Source organism: Bos javanicus, chromosome 14, assembly GCF_032452875.1.
Source record: "Bos javanicus breed banteng chromosome 14, ARS-OSU_banteng_1.0, whole genome shotgun sequence".
Lineage (NCBI taxonomy): Eukaryota > Metazoa > Chordata > Mammalia > Artiodactyla > Bovidae > Bos > Bos javanicus.
Genome location: NC_083881.1, coordinates 20,001,043 through 20,024,301, shown reverse-complemented (window position 1 = coordinate 20,024,301; position 23,259 = coordinate 20,001,043). Strand labels below are relative to the sequence as shown.

Here is a 23,259-nt window from a genome sequence, read left to right as displayed (position 1 = left end):
TTCAGACTGACATGGTTGCTTCCCTCGGAGCCGGGATGGGCTCCCAGCCATGCATGGCTCCACTCCACGGGACCCCTCAGACCTGAGCCCCCATCATGTAAATTTCCCTCCACCCAGAACTGGTCCGGGGCAGGAAGCCTGTCCACCCCAGCTCCTGGAAAAGGACATGTGACTCCCAGGGTATCTTATGTCACAGTCCCTGAGGTGGCACAAACCCACCCACAAGGGAGACCAAGGCCAAGGTCTGGCAAAAGCAGCCCCATGCCTGGCTTCAAGCCTGTCACCATGGGGAGGTGACGAAAAGAATGGACCCCAGGAGGGAGCCTCCTAAGAGATGGGCAGATTTCCCAGGAACAGTTCTTGAGGAACTTGAATCAAAAAAAGAAAAAAGAAACTGATGTCGTAGAGAACAGACTTAGGGACACAGGTTGGAGAAGAGGAAGGAGAGGGTGAGATGATTGGAGGGAGAAGCATGGAAGCATGTGTACCACCGTATGTAAAACAGATAAACAATGGAAATTTGCCGCATGACCCAGGGAACGCAAGCTGGGGCTCTGTAACCACCTAGAGGAGTGGGAAAGGGTAGGAGGTGGTTCAAAAGGGAGGGGAAATATGTACACCTATGGCTAATTCATGTTGACGTATTACAGAAATGAAAGCAACATTGTAAAGCAATTATCCTTCAATTAAAAATAAATGTATTAAAAAAAAAAACTGATGTCCAAACTAACAGTACAAAGGAGAGAAGAGTGTGTGCATGCAGAGCTTTATGGGATGTCCCCTGGGCTCAGCTGAGCCATGAAGGAATCAGTCCACACCACACAGGGCCAGCTGAGGTCAGCAGAGGGGTCCAAGCCTCCGATCTTGCGTCCAGACGGAGAGAGCAGGGGAGAATGTAACGGATGCGAGCAGTCCTGGTTCAGGTCCAGCCTGGCCTCTGATTGGCTGGTTGGTTCATCCTCCTGGTCATGGGCTTCTTCCCTGAGAAGATCAGGAAATGCCCCGAGGCCATTGCCTAGGATGAAATGAAATAACGACAGAGAGGTCAAGTGAGCCCAGCTCAGGCACTCAGGAACCTGTGCTTCTCTGAGTGAGCCAAGGAGAAAACTACATGTAGGCATTTTGTGACCATTGTAGAGACAACATTTGGACTGTTTCACAGCCCCCTTCTTTCCAACACTGCTGCAAATGTAAACACTTCTATCTGACACCCTCACACAGACCAGAGAGCTCTGAAGGCTGCGGCCTCGGGGAGAAAGGATCAGGGCCCCATCCAAGCAGCTCATTGGGTCCCAAAGGTGGCCCAGCAATTGGGACAGCAGGGGTCGGGGACCAGCCAGGCTCAGCACACCGCCCACATGGGAGGGAAGCCAGGTCCCCCATAAGAGTGAGACAGTGGGGGAGCCACAGCTGGCAGAGAGGATGCCCCTTCACGAGATGCCCCCTGACATCCTCATCAAAGAGGATCTTTTCAGCAAGCGTTGAATCACTTGAAAATGCTTCAAAGTATATATGTCTATATGGAACTCACAGTCCTCCTACTAGAGCAGGACTCAGCTCACACCAGACCTTCTGCAGAGTCGGGCCCTGGACCACACTCCAGGTGTCACCAAGGGCATCTCCATGTCCCCTTCTGGCATGGTATTTCTCCACCTCCCAGAGCTTTGCTCATGACCCAGAATCAGGGAAATGAACCATTTTTAAATATAAATAGGGACTGACTTATTTATATTTCCCATCAATTAATTACATCAATTCCCAGGTTATGTGGACACACACACACACAATGAGAAACATCCATGGTTCAAACAAGACTTTGAAGCAGAGACATTTAAGAACTTGGTTTCCAGAATAAGAAGAAACACGTTGGAACCGAATCAAAGCTCTGCAACCAGGCTCGATTTTTGTATAAATGCAAGGTTCACAGAGCACTGAGGAGAAGCCATACCTAAGTTCTCAGACTTAATGAGAAATGGCAGGATCCCCAGTGAATGCAGGGGTTCTCAGCCAACCCCTGAGAACTCCATACCAACCATCCTTCCATCAACCCCAAGGAGACTTAACCTGGCTCCCTCTCTTTTGACTGAGATTTCTATCTCCTCTCGTCTCCTGAGTTCCTGCTGGTCCCACCCCATCCCTAACCCAGCAGAAGCCACACTCCCAGCCACAAAGTCAGTTTCTCAAATGAGGCGTTGCCTTCTGCAGAAAACCAACGCATCAGCCCATGGAGATTATAAAACAAGGCTGCTTAGCCGATGATCTAGGCTGTCTCTCCCAAGTCATCAAGAGCGGTCATCTTGTTAACCGCATCCTCTAAGATCAGGGTTAGTCACACTTTGCTTCATAGGTTCCCAGGTCTGAACTGAATGGACGTGCTTCAGGGGACTCCAAAGAAGCACTAGAGTCATGAAGTTTCATTGACAGGAATTCCCCTGGTTGGAGACTCGGGGGAAAAATAAGTAGAAGCAACAGTGGGCAGGGTCCCTGAACTCCTTGTGTACAATGAGTCCTGAACAGTCACTTGAGCTTCAGTAAGAGATGTGTAGATCTGCCAGGTTTAGAACCTGACCTCCATCAGGAAATGATTTCACCAGGGATGAACCAAAAAGAAGGAGGTATCTGATTCTTTCTAAGCTCTCCCTGAAGGAAATACATTCAAATATGTAAAATCAGTATCTTATTAAAGGAAAGAATCCATTGACTCTGACCTTCCAAATGTGAGCAAACTGTGCTGTTTCTACTCGGTATAAAACCCAGGGTGGGATGTAAAAGAGAAAGTGAAGGTTCTGCTGATCTTGAGGCTGAAATCCACTGAGTCCTAAAACATGATGATGAACAGCAGGAAAATTGTAGGAAGCTAATTATCTACAAACTCGAACCCGACACGGACATGTCGAGTGATGTCATCATAACTGAAGCACTGGCGGGACTCTTCATTGTTTAACTGGGTCTCTCCTCAGCACAGGACATGACATCACCTCACGGAACACAATACGGGTTCAAGGTAGGCAGATGCTCAGAAACAATAGGGGAGGAAAAAAAACAGAAAGCCTGCTTTCAAAGCTCCAAGGATGTCACTGCAAGGGACACGTGGATTTAAGCTAAAAAAAAAAAAAAAAGTGAAGGGAATGTGATGTGCTTTTCGGAAACGTTATGGAGAGTATCCTTCTTGCCTGGGGAGAAAACACTTCCTCCGGCTAACACAGGAAGGAAGGGTAGGCGGACGCCCTGGCAGCCGTGGGGAAGAGGTGACAATTCAGAAGGTTCCCTCAGGACCACCTCTGTTTTCTGTTTGAAGGAGGTGGTGAGGCTGCATGCTCAGGTGTGACACCCTCAGAGTGCCCAGAGGAACAAAGGAAAACAGCAACGGCTCTCCCACATCACCCGGACGACCAACTTCCCCACCCCGAGTTGTTATATTAGAATGAGCTTTTGTTGTTGTTTAGGTGATGACGTGTGTTCCAAGGCAGGCTCTTAAAACCATGTGCTCTCCTTTTTGTAGAACAGTCACATGTGTGTCCCAAGACCAGTGTTCAGAGAAGCAGGGGAAGACACAGGACCCCTTCATTCATTTATCTGTTGTATGCATTTATCTGCTTTCAGAACATCACGGGCATTGCCTTTAACATGGATTAAATTATCTGGTTTTGACTGAACTAACTGTGAAAAAAAGGGACAAGTAGGTTAAAGTCATTTCTTCACAGAAACACTGATTTGAGGGTAATGGTAACAGGAAAGGCATAAGCCCATGAGAAGAGCACAGCGCCGCTTCAGCCCCTGCCCACGGGGCTCTGCCATTGAGAGAAGGATGGCAGGATGATCTCGTCAGATCTGCAGAAAGATGGCCACCAACGAATGTATTCTCTGATCTATGAGATTACAAATGAATCACTGGAGAGGAAGCTGCGACTAAGAGAGCACTGCGGTTGAAAACACGAACTAATGACAGCACGGGCAGTAAGACAATTAAAAATAAGCATGTAGAACAGGGAGAGTAAATTGTAAAAAGCTTTACAATTTTTAAGGTATTTAAGGCTGGGTATACTCAACGTAGTACTTTACAAACTTTTTTTTAACTTGAGAAATATTTATAAATCTTGCTTGGGCTCTCTCGCTTCATAGGAAGAGAAAAAAAAAAATAGCCAAACAGTTGGGGAAACTCTTGCTCTTCCTGGAGACAACATATCAAGATTATAAGCCATTCATTCTTCAGCATGCACAACTGGAAGATGCACATGAACAATTATGTATGGAGCATATCCCCTTCCTATCAGGGATCGGCTGCACCATTTTGCTGGACAGTATGTATTGTTCAGGGTTGCTGCTGCTGCTGCTAAGTCGCTTCAGTCATGTCCGACTCTGTGCGACTCCATAGACGACAGCCCACCAGGCTCCCCGTCCCTGGGATTCTCCAGGCAAGAACACTGGAGTGGGTTGCCATTTCCTTCTCCAATGCATGAAAGGGAAAAGTGAAAGGGAAGTCGCTCAGTCATGTCCAACTCTTCTCGACCCCATGGACTGCAGCCTATCAGGCTCCTCCATCCATGGGATTTTTCCAGGCAAGAGTACTGGAGTGGGGTGCCATTGCCTTCTCCGTTGTTCAGGGTAGGTGATCTGTAACACAAGACCTCAAGTTTCAGGGTGGAAGAGCATGGAAGACCTTCTTACTCAGTGTCCACAGAAGGCGTCTGTCCTCCAAAGATCAACCTCAAACCCCCAGGCTCCCGACACATGTTCCCCCCACCCATCCAGGGCAGCACACGTCCTCTGCCTCCAGGGTCAGGAGGGATGCGCTGTGGCCAGGCTGGGCAGCCCCTCCCACTTCTGCCCACGTCCCTCTGACCAAGGCCTGGCGATGTGGTCCCATCTTGATGCAAAGCCCTGAGAAGGGTGGTCCCCCCACAGAAGCAGGAGGGACACTAAGGGTGTGCTCCGAACCATCACAATGCATCTCAACACATCTAAGCTTACACGTTTGATTAACTGTATTTCAAGAACAAAATGCTGTGAGTCTCTCAGTAACAAAAATGGCAGAGAAGTATGTTCTCACATAAAAGGAAGTAGTAATTAAAAAGAACATCACATTAAAGATAAAATGTGAAGCTGTGAAACTTTGACCACAGTGAAAAAACAAAACAAATCTCCCTGAGTAATGCTCTAGACAACAGCAGGCCATTAAGTGGGTCATTTGTGGTCAAAGTACTTCAGTGACTAAGTTAATTCAAGGAGAACAAAGTCTGTAATGTAGTCAATTTTATAAAGCGGTGACTTACAGTGCTGCTGCTGCTGCTGCTAAGTCACTTGAGTCGTGTCCGACTCTGTGCGACCCCATAGACAGCAGCCCACCAGGCTCCCCCATCCCTGGGATTCTCCAGGCAAGAACACTGGAGTGGGTTGCCATTTCCTTCTCCAATGCATGAAAGTGAAAAGTCAAAGTGAAGTCGCTCAGTCGTGTCCAACCCTCAGCGACCCCATGGACTGCAGCCCACCAGGCTCCTCCATCCATGGGATTTTCCAGGCAAGAGTACTATTTGATAGTAATTCACAAGGAGGAGGGTGGGGGATGAAGGTGGACCTTCTGTGCATCAGTGATGCTCACTGTTCAGAGCACTTTGGAGAAGACAAATGCTGTGAGCATCCAGGATGAGCACGATCACTTAGTTTCCTCAAAGACGGGCATTCTGGATTTGCTGGCATTTTCTGTCATGTGCGGCTCATCCAACACGTGCTTTTGACCCTGCCGGTGAGGGAGGGGTGGATGAGCAGTACAAGCTCAACAACCCACAGATGACAAACACACTCAGGAAATTTGGAATAGATAACTTCCTACCCTGACGTAGGCCATCTGTGAGAAACCTACAGCAAAGAGCACATGTGATGTGAGACAATGGCACCTTTCCTCCAACCGGAGAGGCAGAGCAGGGGTCACTCTCACCACTGCCCTTCACAGCACACCGGAAGGGCGGGAGCAGGCATGCCTGCTGCCCCCTGTGCTGGAGGCATGTGCCCAGTGTTGATTTTAAAAGGCATACAGACTGGAAAACAAGAAGTAAAAATGCCCCTATTTATAGAGAGCATGATCATCAATGCAGAAAAACTTAAATAATCTACAAAAAAATCTAGTAGAAGAATATATGAGTCTAGCATGGTTACAGCATACAAGGTCTGTATATAATTATCAGGTATATTTTACATACTATCAAAGAACAACTGCAATATTAAACATTGCATTTATATTAGCATCAAAAATACTTACGAATACATGTAACAATAGGTGCTCAGATGTGTACACATAACACCTCAGAACAATGCTAAGAGAAACTAATGAAGACCTAAATAGAAAGACCTACCATGTCTGTGAGGGATTGGGGGCAGGAGGAGAAGGGGACGACAGAGGATAAGATGGCTGGATGGCATCACCGACTTGGTGGACGTGAGTTTGGGTAAGCTCCGGGAGTTGGTGATGGACAGGGAGGCCTGGCGTGCTGCGATTCATGGGGTCGCAAAGAGTCAGACACGACTGAGCGACTGAACTGAACTGAACCATGTCCCTGGACCAGAAAAACCGATACTGTTAAGACATCAGTTCAGTTCAGTTCAGTTGTTCAGTTGAGTCTGACTCTTTGCCACCCCATGAATCGCAGCACACCAGGCCTCCCTGTCCATCACCAACTCCCAGAGTTCACTCAAACTCACATCCATCGAATCGGTGATGCCATCCAGCCATCTCATCCTCTGTCGTCCCCTTCTCCTCCTGCCCTCAATCCCTCCCAGCATCAGAGTCTTTTCCAATGAGTCAACTCTTCACATGAGGTGGCCAAAGTACTGGAGTTTCAGCTTTAGCATCATTCCTTCCAAAGACCACCCAGGACTGATCTTTAGAATGTACTGGTTGGATCTCCTTGCAGTCCAAGGGACTCTCAAGAGTCTTCTCCAACACCACAGTTCAGAAGATTCAATTCTTCGGCGCTCAGCTTTCTTCACAGTCCAACTCTCACATCCATACATGACCACTGGAAAAACCTCAGCCTTGACTAGACGGACCTTTGTTGGCAAAGTAATGTCTCTCCTTTTTAATATGCTATCCAGGTTGGTCGTAACTTTCCTTCCAAGGAGTAAGCGTCTTTTAATTTCATGGCTGCAATCACCATCTGCAGTGATTTTGGAGCCCCAAAAATAAAGTCTGACACTGTTTCCACATTTATTTCCTATGAAGTGATGGGAACAGATGCCATGATCTTAGTTTTCTGAATGTTGAGCTTTAAGCCAACTTTTTCACTCTCCTCTTTCAATTGCATCAAAAGGCTTTTTAGTTCCTCTTCACTTTCTGCCATAAGGGTGGTGTCATCTGCATATCTGAGGTTATTGATATTTCTCCCAACAATCTTGATTCCAGCTTGTGCTTCTTCTAGCCCAGCATTTCTCATGATGTACTCTGCAAAATTGCTATATAGATCTGATGTAATCACAATCTTAGCAGGATTTTGCGGGGCGGGGGGCAACTAACAAGCTGATTTTAAGGCATGCCACCTTCGTGGCACAAGGTGGATGTGTATGGCACAATTTTAAGGCACGAGTGTGGATGTGAGAGTTGGACTGTAAAGAAAGCTGAGTGCTGAAGAATTGATGCTTTTGAACTGTGGTGTTGAAGAAGACTCTTGAGAGTCCCTTGGACTGAAAGGAGCTCAAACTAGTCAATCCCAAAGGAAGTTAGTCCTAAATATTATCCAAAATCACTGCAGATGGTAATTGCAGCCATGAAATTAAAAGATGCTTACTCCTTGGAAGGAAAGTTATGACCAACCTAGATAGCATATTCAAAAGCAGAGATATTACTTTGCCAACAAAGGTCTGTCTAGCCAAGGCTATGGTTTTTCCAGTGGTCATGTATGGATATGAGAGTTGGACTATGAAGAAAGCTGAGCACCAAAGAATTGATGCTTTTGAACTGTGGTGTTGGAGAAGACTCTTGAGAGTCCTTTGGACTGCAAGGAGATCCAACCAGTCCATTCTAAAGGAGATCAGCCCTGGGTGTTCATTGGAAGGACTGATGCTGAGGCTGAAACTCCAATACTTTGGCCACCTCATGCAGAAAGTTGACTCATTGGAAAAGACCCTGATGCTGGGAGGGATTGGGGGCAGGAGGAAAAGGGGATGACAGAGGATGAGATGGCTGGATGGCATCACTGACTCGATGGACGTGAGTCTGAGTGAACTCTGGGAGTTGGTGATGGACAGGGAGGCCTGGCGTGCTGTGATTCATGGGGTCGCAAAGAAATGGACAGGACTGAGCGACTGAACTGAACTGATTTATTGGAAGGACTGATTCTGAAGCTGAAATTCCAATACTTTGGTCACCTGATGCGAAGAACTGACTCACTGGCAAAGACCCTGATGCTGGGAAAGATTGAAAGCAGGAGAAGGGGACGACAGAGGATGAGATGGTTGGATGCTATCACCGACTCGATGGACATGAGTTTGAGCAAGCTCCGGGAGTTGATGATGGACAGGGAGGACTGGAATGCTCCAGTCCATGGGGTCACAAAGAGTCGGACACGACTGAGCGACTGAACTGAACTGATGCCACCCTCAGTAAACCTCGGGCATTTGGCTTCCCCACCACTCACTTGCTTAAGGTTCCAAAAAATTACCAGAAATGTGTTAATAGCAGTGAGTGTTGAGTATGTATTTCAGGAAAATGTCTTCCTCACTCTCCAGCCCTTTAATGTCCCTTCTTTGCATTCACAGGGCTCTCCAGGACAGGCGCTGCAGAGGAAGGGCTCCAGGCTCCACCTGCTCAGGAACTCCCAGCTACCTCTCCCTAAGTGTGGACCACGGAGCATGGGCTGTGCTGCGAACTGCAGAAGGGTGACAGCGGACAGACACAGGGATTCAGAGATAAAACAGACACAAATATGGGGGGAAAGCAGGATCATGTGATTCACAGTCCAGCGGGGAGACATATCAGAGAGCCATCACTCACTGTGGGAAGCGCTGGGACAGAATGGTCTCCAGGCAGATAACGATTTACTCACGTCTCTGAAGAGCTGTCCTAGGGGACTGAGGGAAGGACAGGCGGGAGTCCTGGAGTGGGGAGACAGCTCCGTGCTGTCGGAGGGGCTGTGGGGAGCAGAAGAGGGGAGAGAAAGTGGTGAGAGATGGTCGCCTGTCTGAAAGGTTGGCTACAGTCCCCCCAGAACTTCTCAGTACTCTCCTACAACCTAAAACTGGTGTAGCTGGATATAAATCATGTAGATAAGTAACCTCTATATTTTCCTTTCATTAAAGTAATTTCATAGTAGATTTGTAATGTACCTGGAAATCAATTCTGTGATGTCATCTCCCACAGTTTCCAAATGCCTCCATTATAAAAGGTCCACATTAACTGAAATACTGTCATCAGTTTGACATCCAAGCTCTTTATCATAGCAAAATTTCAATTAATTGTGAGTCTAAGAGGAGGCTGTTTTGCAAACAAAATTAAAGGAAACACTCATAATCACTTTAATACACCGTTGTATCCACAAAAGTACCCATCCCAAAGCTCCTCGAACTCTGGACAGTTCTATGGCTATTTCTTACACAGCACAGAGTGAGCCCAGTTTTTGATTATTCTATTACTGATTGATTTGATATGAGGTAACTGTTCAGGCTTAATTTCTTCACTCGGAAAAAGCCCTTGGGATGCAGTCCTGCATCTCTTCCACACAAGCAACTAAACCTAAGAACAGAAATTACAACCAGTCTCAAAATACAGTCAGCAGACTCCATCAGGCCCACAGCTTGTTCTAAGGTATAAAAATATTAAGTTCAAAAAGGTACAAGAATGTAGAGAATGCTCTGAAGCTGGCCAACATGTGGACAAAACACACCCCTGATAAATACCTGCTTTCCCTGAGAAAGGTTTGCAAGACTGTATGGATGTGAGGCCAGTTCCACAACCCACTCTCTGAGATACTAGGGCGATGCTATGATGCGCTTGTAAAGTTCTGGCTAGGGAAATAACACAGAAGAAAGACCTGGGAGCGAGGGTGGGAGCAGGACGCCTCACCATGGTTTCTTGGCAGGTTCGGGATTTCAGCTGATGGGACAGCTCTGACTCCTAATCAGGCTTCTGTCATACTGCCTTCCAGTGGCTTTTCCACTTTGAGGGAACATGGATGGCGGGACTCAGGCCTGAAGCCTATGAAGGAAGAATTGATCTGCTCCCCAAAGGTGCTTAGGAAGCTTCCGGCACATGAAGTCTGCAGAGATGCGTGGACACACAGATGTGCCAGCCGGGTGTCTGTTCAGCACACCTGGTAGACACGAGAGGGGCCAGCGGCTTCCCCTATTAACCACAAACAACCATTCTTTCAGCTGCTTGTCTCTATGATGAGCACCCCAACAATCTCTATGGACTAAATATTTGCCATAGCTCTGATATCTGACAAGTCCCTAAGGTCTCACAGTGAATGTATCCGAATACATCCATCCCCATTTGTTCCCTACAATCCTATTAGAAATGCCACACCTGCCCGACAAGACTACGCATAAGAATACCAGTTAGCCATTAACTGGCAAACTCACAATCACTATCACTTCATATTAGTTACTGTTCTCAAGGAATCTGCTTCAGGATAACACAGTGCCTGCCTTCCTCAAGCAGGAATCCTTGACTCTGGATTCAAATAACATCCCAGTCTTCCATTCCATAACAAATGAAATAAGGAAACAGAATCAGAGACCTGATTTGGAATTGTTACTCATGGTCAGTAGAATTTTTCTGCTTTCCATTTTACAATGATAGTACACACACTATAAAATAATTTGTATTAAAAAGAATTACTGCTTCTGAAGTGAAACAAGTGACATGTTGGAGAATATTGTAGGACTTTTTCCTCCTGGCTGAGCTAACCCATGTTACTGTCTTAATTCAAACAGGGTGTCTCATCTGTGTTAAAAGCAAAAACTTCTCTCAGAGTAAAGATGTAAGAACTAGCCTTTGTTTGCAGTCAAAGAACTTGTCTTTCAAATAAGTAAAAGATTCATTTTGTTGGGATATTCTTCCAGAAAAGCAAGGTCAGGTTGTACCCCAGAGCCACTGTCCTTTGTCAGCGTGTCTTTATTTAAAAGGTTGACTCTTTATCCAGCTTAAAAAATTGCTAGGGGTTTTCCCCATATTCGACTGACAGCCTCCACCCCCACCTCAAGAATGAAAGGGGAAGGGAAAAATAAATAATTATTACAAGTTCCTCTTGCTCTCAGTAACAGCATCAAAACCTTGAAGATATCTTGCTGCAGACTCCCTCCTGGCATCAGAGCAAAAGGACTGGCAACCTGAGAGCAAGCCCCTCACCCTCCCTTCCTGCACAGCTGTCTTCCGGATCCACACCTGCTCATTCCTGCATGCCCCAGGTTCCCAGACCTCCCTGAGGACCTGGCGTCACGCTCACCACCCAAGACATCCCTGCACGGCGCGCACAACAAAATTCAGACCTTGACTCACGGTGCAGCACAGCAAAGGGGTTGTGAATCCGAGCCAGACACACCTGGATGGTCACTCGCCGATGTCACAGTCGGAAAGCGGTCGGAGGGCGCCTGGCCTGCTGCCCAGTGAGAGAGAGCAGACCCAGCAACCAATCAGCGGCCGCCCGAGGGTTGCCATGACCACGCCGCCTGTTAGGACCGCGCCCTCTCCTGCCCAGCAGCCAATCGGCGGCCGCCTAGCCGTTGCCCCGGCCACGCCGCGTGTTAGGACCACGTACACACACAGGGGAGACCTGCCTGCAGCCAAAGACCCAGGGCTCGCAACCGTCCTGGCAGCCGCCGCTAGACACCGGCCGCTTCCCGGTTTCCTGAGCTCCCAGCATGAACCGCAAGAAGCTGCAGAAGCTGACGGACTCCTTAACTAAAAATTGCAAGCATTGTAAGTAAGAATCAAGGGCTGGGCGGGCAGAGACTCCCAGGCCAGGCCCTATCCTGCGGGTGCTAGAGTCCGGTCTGCAGAGCCCCTCCGCGCCTGACCCTAAAGAGAAGTCTGGAAGGGAACACTAGCATCAGCTATTTTGGGTGGACACCCACAGAGCCCAGGATCTTAAGGAGCATTTCCAGGTGTCCAGGCACCAAATTCTACACCCATGCATGCACGTACTTGCTTTTCAAACTTTCTCTTAACTTCCCCTTACCTTATAAGAAATGCAATTTAATTACCCTGAAGACATATGTTGCCCTAGCCTCAGATTTAGGTGGAAAACAAGCACTAAAAACCACTGGAATCAAGAGAAGTAGCACAACAAAAAGCTCTTCTTAGAGCAAATCAACTGGCAAGGTCCAAGTTCTGGAAATTACTAAGCAAACCTTATGGGAAAGTGGTTATCAGTGGTTGAACATCCTTAGGAAAGGTGGGTTAAAGTGGTACAGAAACCTGTATCTCAGGGCAAGGAAATGTGCCTGGAAACAAAGGAGCTCAAAAAAGTTAATCACACGATAGAGTATCTGTTCCCATCTCTGGGGCCCCATTTTCCTGCAAAGTGAAGGAGACTTGGCAGGTGGCAAGATGAACACCTTTTAAAGATGTTAATGTCAATAACCTCCCTGCTCCCATCTCACACATATTCTGAAAAGTGGTCCTAGAGTTTCACAGGTAACTTTATAATTATATTCAGACTCAAAAACAGAACTGTGATTGGGCAAGGAAGCTATGGATATGGTATAAATATTTGATGATCCAGCTTATAAGTTATGTGCTTATCACAAAACTACTCATCTCTTAAAAAGTAGAAGAAACCATAATCCCAAGACTATTCCCATAGTGCAAAGAAAGAAGAGCAAACATGTTTTGATGTAGTTCTAAAGATTATGGAATCTAGTGCCTTCTAATCAGAGTTAGTATCTTATACAATGAGAGGTAAGAAAGTCTGTCAGGATAGTGCTGCAAATAAAAGTTATGGTATGTATAAGCATCTTAAACTCCAAAAATAAAAGTTGTCCTATAATCTATTATTATGATTACTATAATCTGAGAGTTTTGTCCTGTTGTTTTTCTTAAAATATTTTCATTTGTTGGAAAAGACCAGATTTTCTTAAAACATCTAGTAACATATTGAATAAACAATGCAATAACTACTATACACAACAAACTCTGAATTTTATTTAGTTCCTTTTCCAGTGTGTTTACAAATGTATTGCAGACATTCTGTGAATATATTAAAAGATAAGTGAAAATGGGACAAGAAAACCAGTCAACAGTTTTGATTTTTGTCCTTCACATAAAATTTTTAAAGTAAGTCTTAAGAACCTTGATGATTAAATTCTGTGGAAACAGTGACTAATCATAGACATTGTAATAATTTTGAATCTTTACACAGAAGACCTTTCTTCTAAAGTCAGATTTCCTTTTAGTTGCCAGGTGATGTTCCCAGCAGGATGAAGTGAGTAGATTTTGCAGAATCAGAGAAGAAAGTATCTTAAGTGGTGGTCTAGTTAATCCACCACCTGGCAGATCTGATGTGCAGAGCAGACTTACAGCAATCTGAAAAGATAAATCCCTTCTCTGGTGTCCCTAATTTCATTTAGTATTGTATTCTTGAATTTAAGAAACATTTCAGCAAGAGAATTTTTCCTGTGGAAAAATTACTCAGCTTTGATACTTTGGGTAATAAGCTAATATTCTTTCATTTTTATTCAGCTGAGATGGGGAAATGGCTAATCAACACCCCCTCAGCTAGCATTTCATATACATGAACAGATCACATCATCTTTCATGCAAGTCTCTCTTTCCCAACCATTAACATCTCTTTTTATTTTTAGAGTTTTTATTGTGGTTAAATACACACAATGTATTACACAAATACACAAAATGTATCACTTTAATTATTTGAAGTGCACAGTTCAGTGGCATTAAGTACATTCACATTGTTGGGCAGCCATGCCCCCTATCATCTCCAGAACTTTCTCATCTTCCCAAACTGAACCTCTGGTCCCTTCCTCCTCCCCTAGCCCCTGGCACCCACCACCTACTTTTTTGTCTCTGTGAATTTGACTACTCTGGGTACATCATATAAGTACAATCATAAAATATTTGTCATCTTTGTTGGCTTATTTCACTCTGCTACTGCTAAGTCACTTCAGTTGTGTCCGACTCTGCTCGACCCCACAGACGGCAGCCCACCAGGCTCCCCTGTCCCTGGGATTCTCCAGGCAAGAACACTGGAGTGGGTTGCCATTTCCTTCTCCAATGCAGGAAAGTGAAAAGTGAAAGTGAAGTCGCTCAGTCGTGTCCGACCCTCTAGCATGTTGTACTCAAGAGTCATGATATGGTAGCGTGATTCACCATTTCCCTCCTTTTTGAAGCTGAATCACAGTCCATTGTATGGATGGACACCCATCTACTCATCCTTCCATGGACACCTGGGTTACGTCCACCTTTTGTGAATACTCCTGCTATGAACACTGGTGCACAGGTATCAGAGTCCATGCTTTCAATCCTTTGGGGAAAATACCCAGAAGTGAAATCACTGGATTGTGTAGTATTTCAATGTTTAAATTTTTTGAGGAAGTGACATACTATTCATACCATTTTCTGTGGCAACTAACAGCTCTTTTAAAAAGTACAACCACTGTATCATTGTCTCCTATTTATCAATCTATTTACTAAATCATTTATTTTCTGAAGTTTTCAATGTTCCTCTTAAATTGTGGTGCCCCAAACCAGAAATCAGCCTCAAACCTGTCCTGGCCTGAAAGACGAGATGGGATTTACCCGCTTCTCTGTGCCATTTCCTTGTACATGGACACATCTTCTTTGTTTTTAAAAATGCTCAACCACAATTTTGCCTTGTTTTGAAATAGAATCTTCCCCACCTTCCACCTGTAGTTCATATTTAAACTCCTTTTTATGTTCTTAATGCCAGACACTAATCCTTCCAGCTAGGCACCTCAGACGGTGATCAGGACACAATCAGCTCTGTGTTTACTGCGCCACCCTCTCCACAGTCATGTGTACTGAAAGCAGACACGTGTGTGCACACGCTTTAGACAAAAGTGTTCTTCCTCCAAGGTGCTGCTGCATGGTTGCCTGTTCATTTTCACATCACCCACAACCCACACTTCCTGTGTGCTAGAATATGCTTAAATCCTTCTTTATTGGAAAATAGGTGATTCTGATTTCCAAAATCTGACTCATGGCTCCACAAAAGCTAATGTGAGATGAAGTTGGTGCCTAGTTTGGGGGAGATCGGTATCTATCTCCAGGGGAACGCTAAACTGTAAATCTCATGAATGCCTGTAATCAAAATGCTGCAGAGGGCTTCCCTGGTGGTCCAGTGGTTAAGAATCTGCCTGCCAATGCAGGGGACACAGGTTTGATCCCTGGTCTGGGAGGATCCCACAGCCATGGAGCAACTTAGCCTGGGCGCCACAACTATTGAGCCTGTGCTCTAGAGCCGGGAGCTACAACTACCCAAGCCCTTGTGCCCTAGAGCCTATTCTCTGCAAAAGGAGAAGCTGCGGCAATGAGAAGCCCATGCACTGCCACAGAGAGTAGTCCCTGCTTGCCACAACTAGAGAAAGCTTGGGCGTGGCAGTGAAGATCCAGCACAGCCAAAAATAAATAAATAAAGTTATTTTTTTTAATGCTGGGGAAAATTACCATTCTTCACATCACCATGCTCACCTCTGCTGCCTTGCTCAGGTTATAATCAGACCCCACAGTTGCCTTTCAGATGACCTGGCTGATATTATCTTTTTTTTTTTTTTCCTAAATATGAGAGCCTCAGTCTGTGGGAGGGATGGCTGTTGTTTCTACTGTGGCGAGACTCTGGGGTGGTGGGGTCCTCTGTTAGCATGGGGGTCATGAGTCTCAAAGCAGGGTCGTCTCCTGTCGACAGCTGGCTGTGGACGGCTCCAGTGTAGTTTGTTTGCAGACTCATTCATGCAGAGTTGAAGCTGGACTTTAAAGGTTAAAATGCCTTTTGTTATGTCTTAATTGTATTCTTTCCCAGTTAGTAAATTTGAAGTGAAATGCCTTATCAACCTCTTCTATAACCTGGTGGGAGAAGTGACGGAGCGGCAGGGCATGATCATCGGGCTGGACCGCAACGCCTTTCGGAACATCCTGCATATGACGTTTGGGATGACGGATGACATGATCATGGACAGGGGTGAGCAGATGCCAGCATCCTGACGGGCCAGATCCAGCCATAACTGAGGAAAACGGTTTGGAGTTCAGGCAAACTCTGGGAGGAACGCTTCATGTTCTGTGATCCCAATTCCACTTGAACATAAAAATTTAATTTTCATATTTGTAGGGAAGAAGATAGCGACCACTCTTTTTGTGTATTTAAGAAGAGGACAAAGTCAGCCTGAATAGCTAGGTTTCCTTTACCTTATATCAGAAAACCCCAAACATTTCTATTTCTACTTAGTAAATAGAATAATATTAAAAATATAGTTTTAAAAGGACATTCAAATTTCCTTATACCATTGAGAGTATTTCAGTAAAAATTAAGATATAGCCTGTCACATAGTAGCGTTACTTTCATTGAGTAACAAAAATACAAAATTATATATTTCATGTTAACATACTGACATCTAATATACCAACCTGTTTATGTGTTAATTGTTGATTCATGTCTTTAGATATTCAGTGTGCTTGTTCTCACAAAGTATAAAGGGAGAATGTAAAAGCTTAGGTGAAAGAGTTTTCCAGTGCTATGATGTCTCCGTTTCCTGTTTTGTCAAATAAGAACATGGGGCCACATGGTCCTGAAGTTTTGCTTAAACATTAAGAGTGAGCTGTGTGGCGCAGGCCTTCGCTGAGAATACAAGCCCAGCACGAGCGTCATGTTGTATGTCTCTCTCTTTTTTTAGTTTTCCGAGGGTTTGATAAAGACAACGATGGTTGCATAAGTGTAACAGAGTGGGTTTATGGACTATCAGTGTTTCTTCGAGGAACTTTGGAAGAAAAAATGAAATGTAAGATTTCACTCATCCTACTGGTTTGTACTTTATGATAAGCAGGTGCAAAGAATGTGAATTAGAGTGGTGGGTGTCTGTTGTTTGCTTCATTTGAACTCCCATTGACCTCATGTAGGGAGCAAATTCAAGTCAATAATAAGAGTGGAAAAAAGTAATAAACAGACAAATCAGGACACTCTAAGGAGGAATCATGCCAAGCAAGACCACACAGGCATGTAGCACACATGATAACCATATATGCATGCCTTTAGGTATGAAAGGATTGAGTATTTTACATATTTTGTTACTTGAATTATAATCGTAAAAGTCAAAAACATTGATTCAAGTTTCTGATTCTTAGTTAATTCCTAATTCACCCCCAGTGAGCTCTGTTTAAGAGGCACATTTCAATCAGTTTTCCAAGGTTTCCAAGATGAAATTGTCAACTTGTTGTTCCTTGGCCTCCTTTTTGTAGGTAAGTGTAAGAAACCTTTCTAGGACTGTTGAGTATATTCAGTAAGTGGATGTTGAGCATCTATTATGGGAATTGATTGCTTTGAGTCCTGGGCCTTGATAAGAGCATCACCCTAGAGGCCTGGGCCTTGAAAACCATCAGAGCAAACTCTACTTTGCTAGTGGCAGCACTTTTGTATTGGTTGTTTTTTTAAGATTGCTTTGAAGTGTTTGACTTAAACGGGGACAGCTTCATCTCCAAGGAGGAGATGTTCCACATGCTGAAGAACAGCCTCCTGAAGCAGCCGTCTGAGGAAGACCCTGATGAAGGCATCAAGGACTTGGTGGAGATCACACTGAAGAAAATGGTGAGATGGATCATTCAGACTTTTCTACTGAAATTCACTTCCCAGGTGGCACTAGTGGTAAAGAACCTGCCTGCCAGTGCAGGACACATAAGAGACCTGGGTTCAATCCCTGGGTGGGGAGGATCCACTGGAGAAGAGAATGGCAACCCATTCCAGTATTCTTGCCTGCAGAATCCCATGGACAGAGTAGCCTGGAGGGCTATAGTCCATAGGGCTGCAAAGAGTCAAACACAACTGAGTGATTTAGCGTGCACTGAAATTCACAGGCCAGAGATGGGCTAGAAATAAGAATTCAAATTACGGAAACTCTTTTCCTGGGCTTCTCTGATGGCTCAGTGGTAAAGAATCCGCCTGCCAATGCAGGAGATCCAGGTTCAATCCCTGAATCAAGAAGATCCCCTGGAGAAGGAAATGGCAACCCACTCCAGTATTCTTGCCTGGGAAATCCCATGGACACAGGAGCCTGGCGAGTTATAGTCCATGGGGTCACAAAGAGTCTGACGCAACTTAGCAACTAAACAAGAATCAGTCTTATGCCTGGTGAAAGAAAGCGCCAGCTTGTTCTCTTTCACCATAGTATTAAAGGATCTTTTCCATTTCAGCACTTAGTCTTTTACTTTTCTAACATCTTTCTTTGAACCATGGACCACGAGAAGATAGTGTGTGTCTGTGATCAGTGTTTCCATGTTAACTGCCGCGTGGCGGTTGCCCCCAGGACCATGATCACGATGGGAAGCTGTCTTTCGCGGACTATGAACAGGCCGTGAGGGAGGAGACCCTTCTACTGGAAGCATTTGGGCCATGTCTCCCTGACCCAAAGGTAACAGCGTGTGTTCACAGAACAGAGACCAAAACATCCTATAGGAGCAGCAGCCCAGGACTCCCTGGTTTGGCAAGTGATCAGATGAGTCACATTCACCCACAGAGGACAGCTTCTAAAAGAGAAAGGCAGCCGAGAAATAGGGCTGGTCCATGTCTTTGAACTCGTGTAGTCCGCTGTGACTTTTTCTTTCACTAACTTGTTTGTTCCTGTAAGAAACTGTTACTGAAGCATAATGTGGACCAGAAACCCAGATGAAAAACTCTAGGGCTGCACTCCAGAGCAGGGAAAAAAACCAACATGAAAATGATTACATGATAATAATAATCATTATACCAGCATTGCAGTAATGCTAATCAGTACCATGAGTGGTGCTGGCAGCCCCGTGTGGCCTCACTTGTCCTCTGACAACCCTGTGAAGTTGGCAATATCACTGTCCTCATTTTATGGATGAGGAAACCTAGGCTCAGAGAGTGTAGGCCACTTGCCGGGGTTCACTGATCACGGGTTACAGAGTCCCCGGGACCCAGGTGCTGGGGCTCAGAGGGGCATGTGTGGTCAAGAGGGGACGTGGAAGACTGCTGCAGGGAGTTGGGTGGACAGCTGGAGGGACAAGGCAGGCTCACGGGTCCTGTGGACCCAGTGGTCAACCAGATGCCCGGGGGCAGCAGGGCCCACACAGAGGGAGTGTCCTGTGTGAGAGGGAAAGGGGGACAGTATCAGAAGAGCATCTGGAGTCGTGAGACTGACGATGAGCCTGGAGGACACGGAAGGGCCCAGTGCATGGAGCTCGGAGCTTGGCCTTTGTCTTGAAGGTCATGAGGATCTGTTGAAAGGTGTTAGGCAGGTGGAGTGATGTGATACATGAATACTGCCATACTCCCACTCCAGTGTCTCATCTGTATCTCCAGCTGGGCTCGTGTCTTATTTGACCTTGTCCCTTCCCCACCCCCAGGTCTCCCTCCAGCATCTCTGCTGCCACCACAGCCTGGCTGTGCCATGATGAGCCCTCTGGGATCCCCAGGGTGCCCGCCCTCCTGCAGCCCCGCTGCAGTGAGCTGAGCCCCTGGTTCTGGCCTGTGAAGCAACCCCTGGTTCTGGCCCTAAGCCTGTGGGCAGGGGCCCCTGGGAGCCAGGTCTCGCCCTCCTGGTGGTCCCTGAACCAGCGCTGGGCTGGAGCAGAGTCAGCACCTGAGAATGAGCACACAGCCCATCTCAGGCCCCCACCTCATGCTCCTCATTGCTGCCAGGCTCTTCGGACGTCAGGCAGACACACAGAACGCTTTTTGTTAGTCTGTACTAATTTGAGCACCTTCATTTTACAGAGCCAGAGTGAATTTGAAGCCCAAGTATTCAAAGATCCAAATGAATTCAATGAGGTGTGAATTCCTAAATGTCATCTCAAGTGAGTAAAAAGGGAGGCTCACCCATACTGCGTGTTCTTCCTGCTTAGCCTGGACGGTGCGGGCGAATTTGGTGAATTGTGTGTTTGAGGGGGAAAGGGTCAGGGTTGACTAATGTACATCGTCACCTTTGGTATAAGATCAAGTAAGACACAGACACAGATTTCCTTATTAGCTGTGGTTGGGTTTGGCCCAATGGGTTATCACTGCAGAGAGGAGTTATCACCTAGAGCATCTGTTGACACAAACTATCATAAAATATCTCCATGAATGAAACAAATAGAGAGAGAATGTAATCGTGAGTTGTTTTTTTCATGATGGAAAGATGGTGGGCACCCATCTGAATATCACTAAACCTACTGAATTCCCTTTGGAGCAACCAGTAACCAAGATGGCTTCCAAAGAATGATGATTCTGGTGTTCAGTGTTGAGACACCTTCCTGCTGTGCCCTGGGTGACAGTCAGAGACACAGGGTCTGTTTTCATATGCTCTGTGTCACTGTCTGAAGTGCCTGAGGGCTCAGCCTGCTGCCCAGAGGGGCCCCAAGCAAACACCAGGGACAGACAGCACCACGAGGCTGACCCATCTGTGGGTGGACAGGGGCGGGGCATGCTCCTCCCTGGGTCTGGGGTGAGGTCTGGGTGTGAGTCAGCTCGGACATCCCCCTTCTGGTCAGATGCAAAGCCCCCACTCTGTTCTGCCCCTGGGATCTCCCCCTGGACCCCACTGTTAGTCCACATCACCCCACCTGGGACACCCCTTGTGCAGCCCCTCATCCGGGGCCACGTCACATGTGCCCACCAGCTGGGTATCCCCAAAGCTGGTCTTGCCTTCCCTTGCCCCAGTTTCCAGTGGGTGCTAAGGGCATCGGACGCAGCTCGAGAAAGACGGGCCTCATTCTGCTCAAGAAAGATGAGCCACGTCTGCCTCCTGCGAACTCCAGGGCAGCCGCGGGACGTCAAGTGGGAACCCCAGGTCCACGTGCAGACACGTAAAGGCCACATGGCCTATCAAATTCCTCTTGTTACTGCATATGCTTTATTGCATTTTAGCAAAAGAATACCTAGTGTTAAAAATGAAGTGCTATAAATAAGTGGAATATCCAGTTTCATGAAATAGAAGACATTTTACTGTCCAAGTGTTTTCTTAAAGTTTTGGATTCTCATACAGATGGACTTTGATACAATTTTTCTGTCTTGAGTTGGCATATAAAAAATGCAACACAATATACTTGTAATTTTTATTGTATTTTTCCAATTACAAATAATAATCACTGAAAAATATTTCAGAAGTTTAAGAAATTTTAAGATGAAACTAAAACATTAATATTCTGGTATAGACTCTCTAGGCTTCCTTAAGGCCTCTGTGAGGACATCTATGTTTTTGCACAGTCGCCCATATTTTTAGGGGATACCACTGAACCTCCTCTTCTAAGCTGCATTTTTATGAACCACTGTGTCAGGAACATTCCCTCAGGTCAGGAAATCCTCGTCCAGAGCCGTCCTGGGAGGCTCTTTCCCTACCCTTCACAATTTGAATGTCCCCACGTTTGCTGTTACGAATAATTCTCCAAATGAACTGTCCTCGGAGATAAATCTCCTCACAAGCTTCATCACTTCCTTACCTGGGGTGACTTTGTGAGTGGGAGTGCTGGCTTCCAGGCCTGCATCTCTGGAGATTTCCGGCACGTGTGACTACACGGTCCTGGGAAGGCCAGCAGGGCGGGCGCGTGAGGACCAACCCTGCCCTGCACTGCACTATTTACTTCTTTGCCAGCATGTGGGCCATAATCGACTGTGATTTTAATGGATCATGCAAAGCCCTGATTTTATACATCTGTCCCTGAACCTTTCCCTGTAGGTCAACCTCCATGTGAATAACCCTGTTTTACTACTTGACTTCATTTAAAACTAAAAAAGCCTTTAAAACACTTGTGGTGGGACTTGAGGGTGGGGCACCCAAGGGAAGCGGCTGGAGCCTCCCCACAGCCCAGGACATGCTGGGTCCCACGCCTCTGCCCTGTTCTTCCCTCCGGTGACTTCCTGTAGATGTCTAGATTCTCTGTGGCAGCTTGTGAATGACTTTATCCCCGAGGGTTCACTCAACTTCACAGCAGGTCCTCCGAGCACACGAGTCCCCCCTGAGGACCAGCCTCTCCTCCTGCTCCGCTTGGGCCCCGGTGCCTCCCCGCCTCCTCCTTCCAAGCTCAGCGGGGCTCAGCACTGCGTCTGCCCCGGGGTGGCCGGGTTGGGGCTGCGGGGAACAGTTGTAACCTGGAGCCTCCCTCCCACTGGCTCCTCAACACGCTCCCCCCTCCACGCCCTGGGAGGCCCCTCTGGGAGGGCTGCACAGCCCCTGAGCAGCACAGAGAGACTCTGTTTGGGAAACAAGTAACTTTTTTTTTTTCAGCCACAGGATTTAAAAGCTACCACTGAAAACTGGTAGTCCTGCATTCTTAACCTGCAAATATCTTTGGGAACAAGATTGCACTTGTGAGAAGCCAAGCCTGCAATTGCCTGCATCATAAAATCATCCAAAACATTCATGAGTCCCACCTCGGGCTAAGCTGGCAGGGGCGGGGGAGGTGGGTAACCCAGCCTAAATCAGTCCCCTGCCCGGTCCGCGGTGTAGACGAAGGCTCTGCACCCTGCGACACCCCTGTGACACCCCTGCTGTCCCCCTCTGCTGGAGCCCCTCCTCCCCTCCCCCAGCAAGAGTCCTGTCGTGGAGATGGTTCAAGGGAATTCCCATCACACAGGCTCAGAAACTGTACCAATAGCCCCTCTAGAGAAGGTTCTGAGCAGCACTTCTCAGCATCCCTGACCTCCCAGTCGTCGGGGTTCACATGCAGCTACCGGGGAAAGGAACAGACATGCACCCCAGATCATGTGTTGGTCATGATATACTAACTGTGCAACTACCTGGCGATACCCAGAAAGTGCAGAAGTCATGTGTGTCCCCCTCCTGGAGGACCACCCCTCCCTCTGGTTGGAGCACACGACCTCCTGAAGTGGCTCCAGTCTGGTCACCAGTGAAGGAGGAGCCAACCCTGAACACACTCCGGAACCAGAATCAGCCCCTAGACGCCAGATTTCCGGCAGAGAAAAGGGCAGCCATGGTGGGGCCAGCCCAGGAGACTCTCTCCCCATCCCAGCCCCATGGGGATACACCACTCCAGGTCCCATCATCCTAAGGGTAGCTTCCTGAGGCCCAAGCCTCCCACCATATCTGCCAGGAAAACACTCCTCCCCAAGACCCACATCTTCTTGTCTGCCT

General features: G+C 46.8%; 1 protein-coding gene and 1 long non-coding RNA gene across 6 annotated transcripts; one reads left to right on the top strand and one right to left on the bottom strand.

Annotated features, from left to right (window-relative positions):
• Nucleotides 1–609: 609 nt before the first annotated feature.
• LOC133260408 (uncharacterized) lies at nucleotides 610–11,611 on the bottom strand. The gene is made up of 3 exons (XR_009740805.1): nucleotides 11,479–11,611; nucleotides 9,036–9,120; nucleotides 610–1,015 (listed from the first exon to the last, which is right to left on the bottom strand). It is a non-coding gene; the product is annotated as an uncharacterized LOC133260408 (long non-coding RNA).
• An 82-nt stretch (nucleotides 11,612–11,693) lies between these two features.
• On the top strand, nucleotides 11,694–22,524 carry CLXN (calaxin). Of its 5 annotated transcripts, none has more exons than XM_061438718.1 (8): nucleotides 11,706–11,908; nucleotides 14,335–14,444; nucleotides 15,984–16,142; nucleotides 16,852–16,956; nucleotides 17,608–17,759; nucleotides 18,475–18,579; nucleotides 19,905–19,984; nucleotides 22,393–22,524. In XM_061438718.1, the coding sequence occupies exons 2-7, from the start codon at nucleotides 14,354–14,356 to the stop codon at nucleotides 19,962–19,964; spliced, it is 672 nt and encodes a 223-aa protein (XP_061294702.1). In that variant the 5' UTR covers nucleotides 11,706–11,908; nucleotides 14,335–14,353; the 3' UTR covers nucleotides 19,965–19,984; nucleotides 22,393–22,524. The 5 variants fall into 5 exon arrangements, with proteins under 5 accessions (XP_061294704.1, XP_061294705.1, XP_061294702.1 ...); XM_061438719.1 differs by lacking the exon at nucleotides 22,393–22,524 and adding an exon at nucleotides 20,829–21,266; XM_061438720.1 differs by lacking the exon at nucleotides 14,335–14,444 and having other exon boundaries at nucleotides 11,694–11,908.
• Nucleotides 22,525–23,259: the final 735 nt, after the last annotated feature.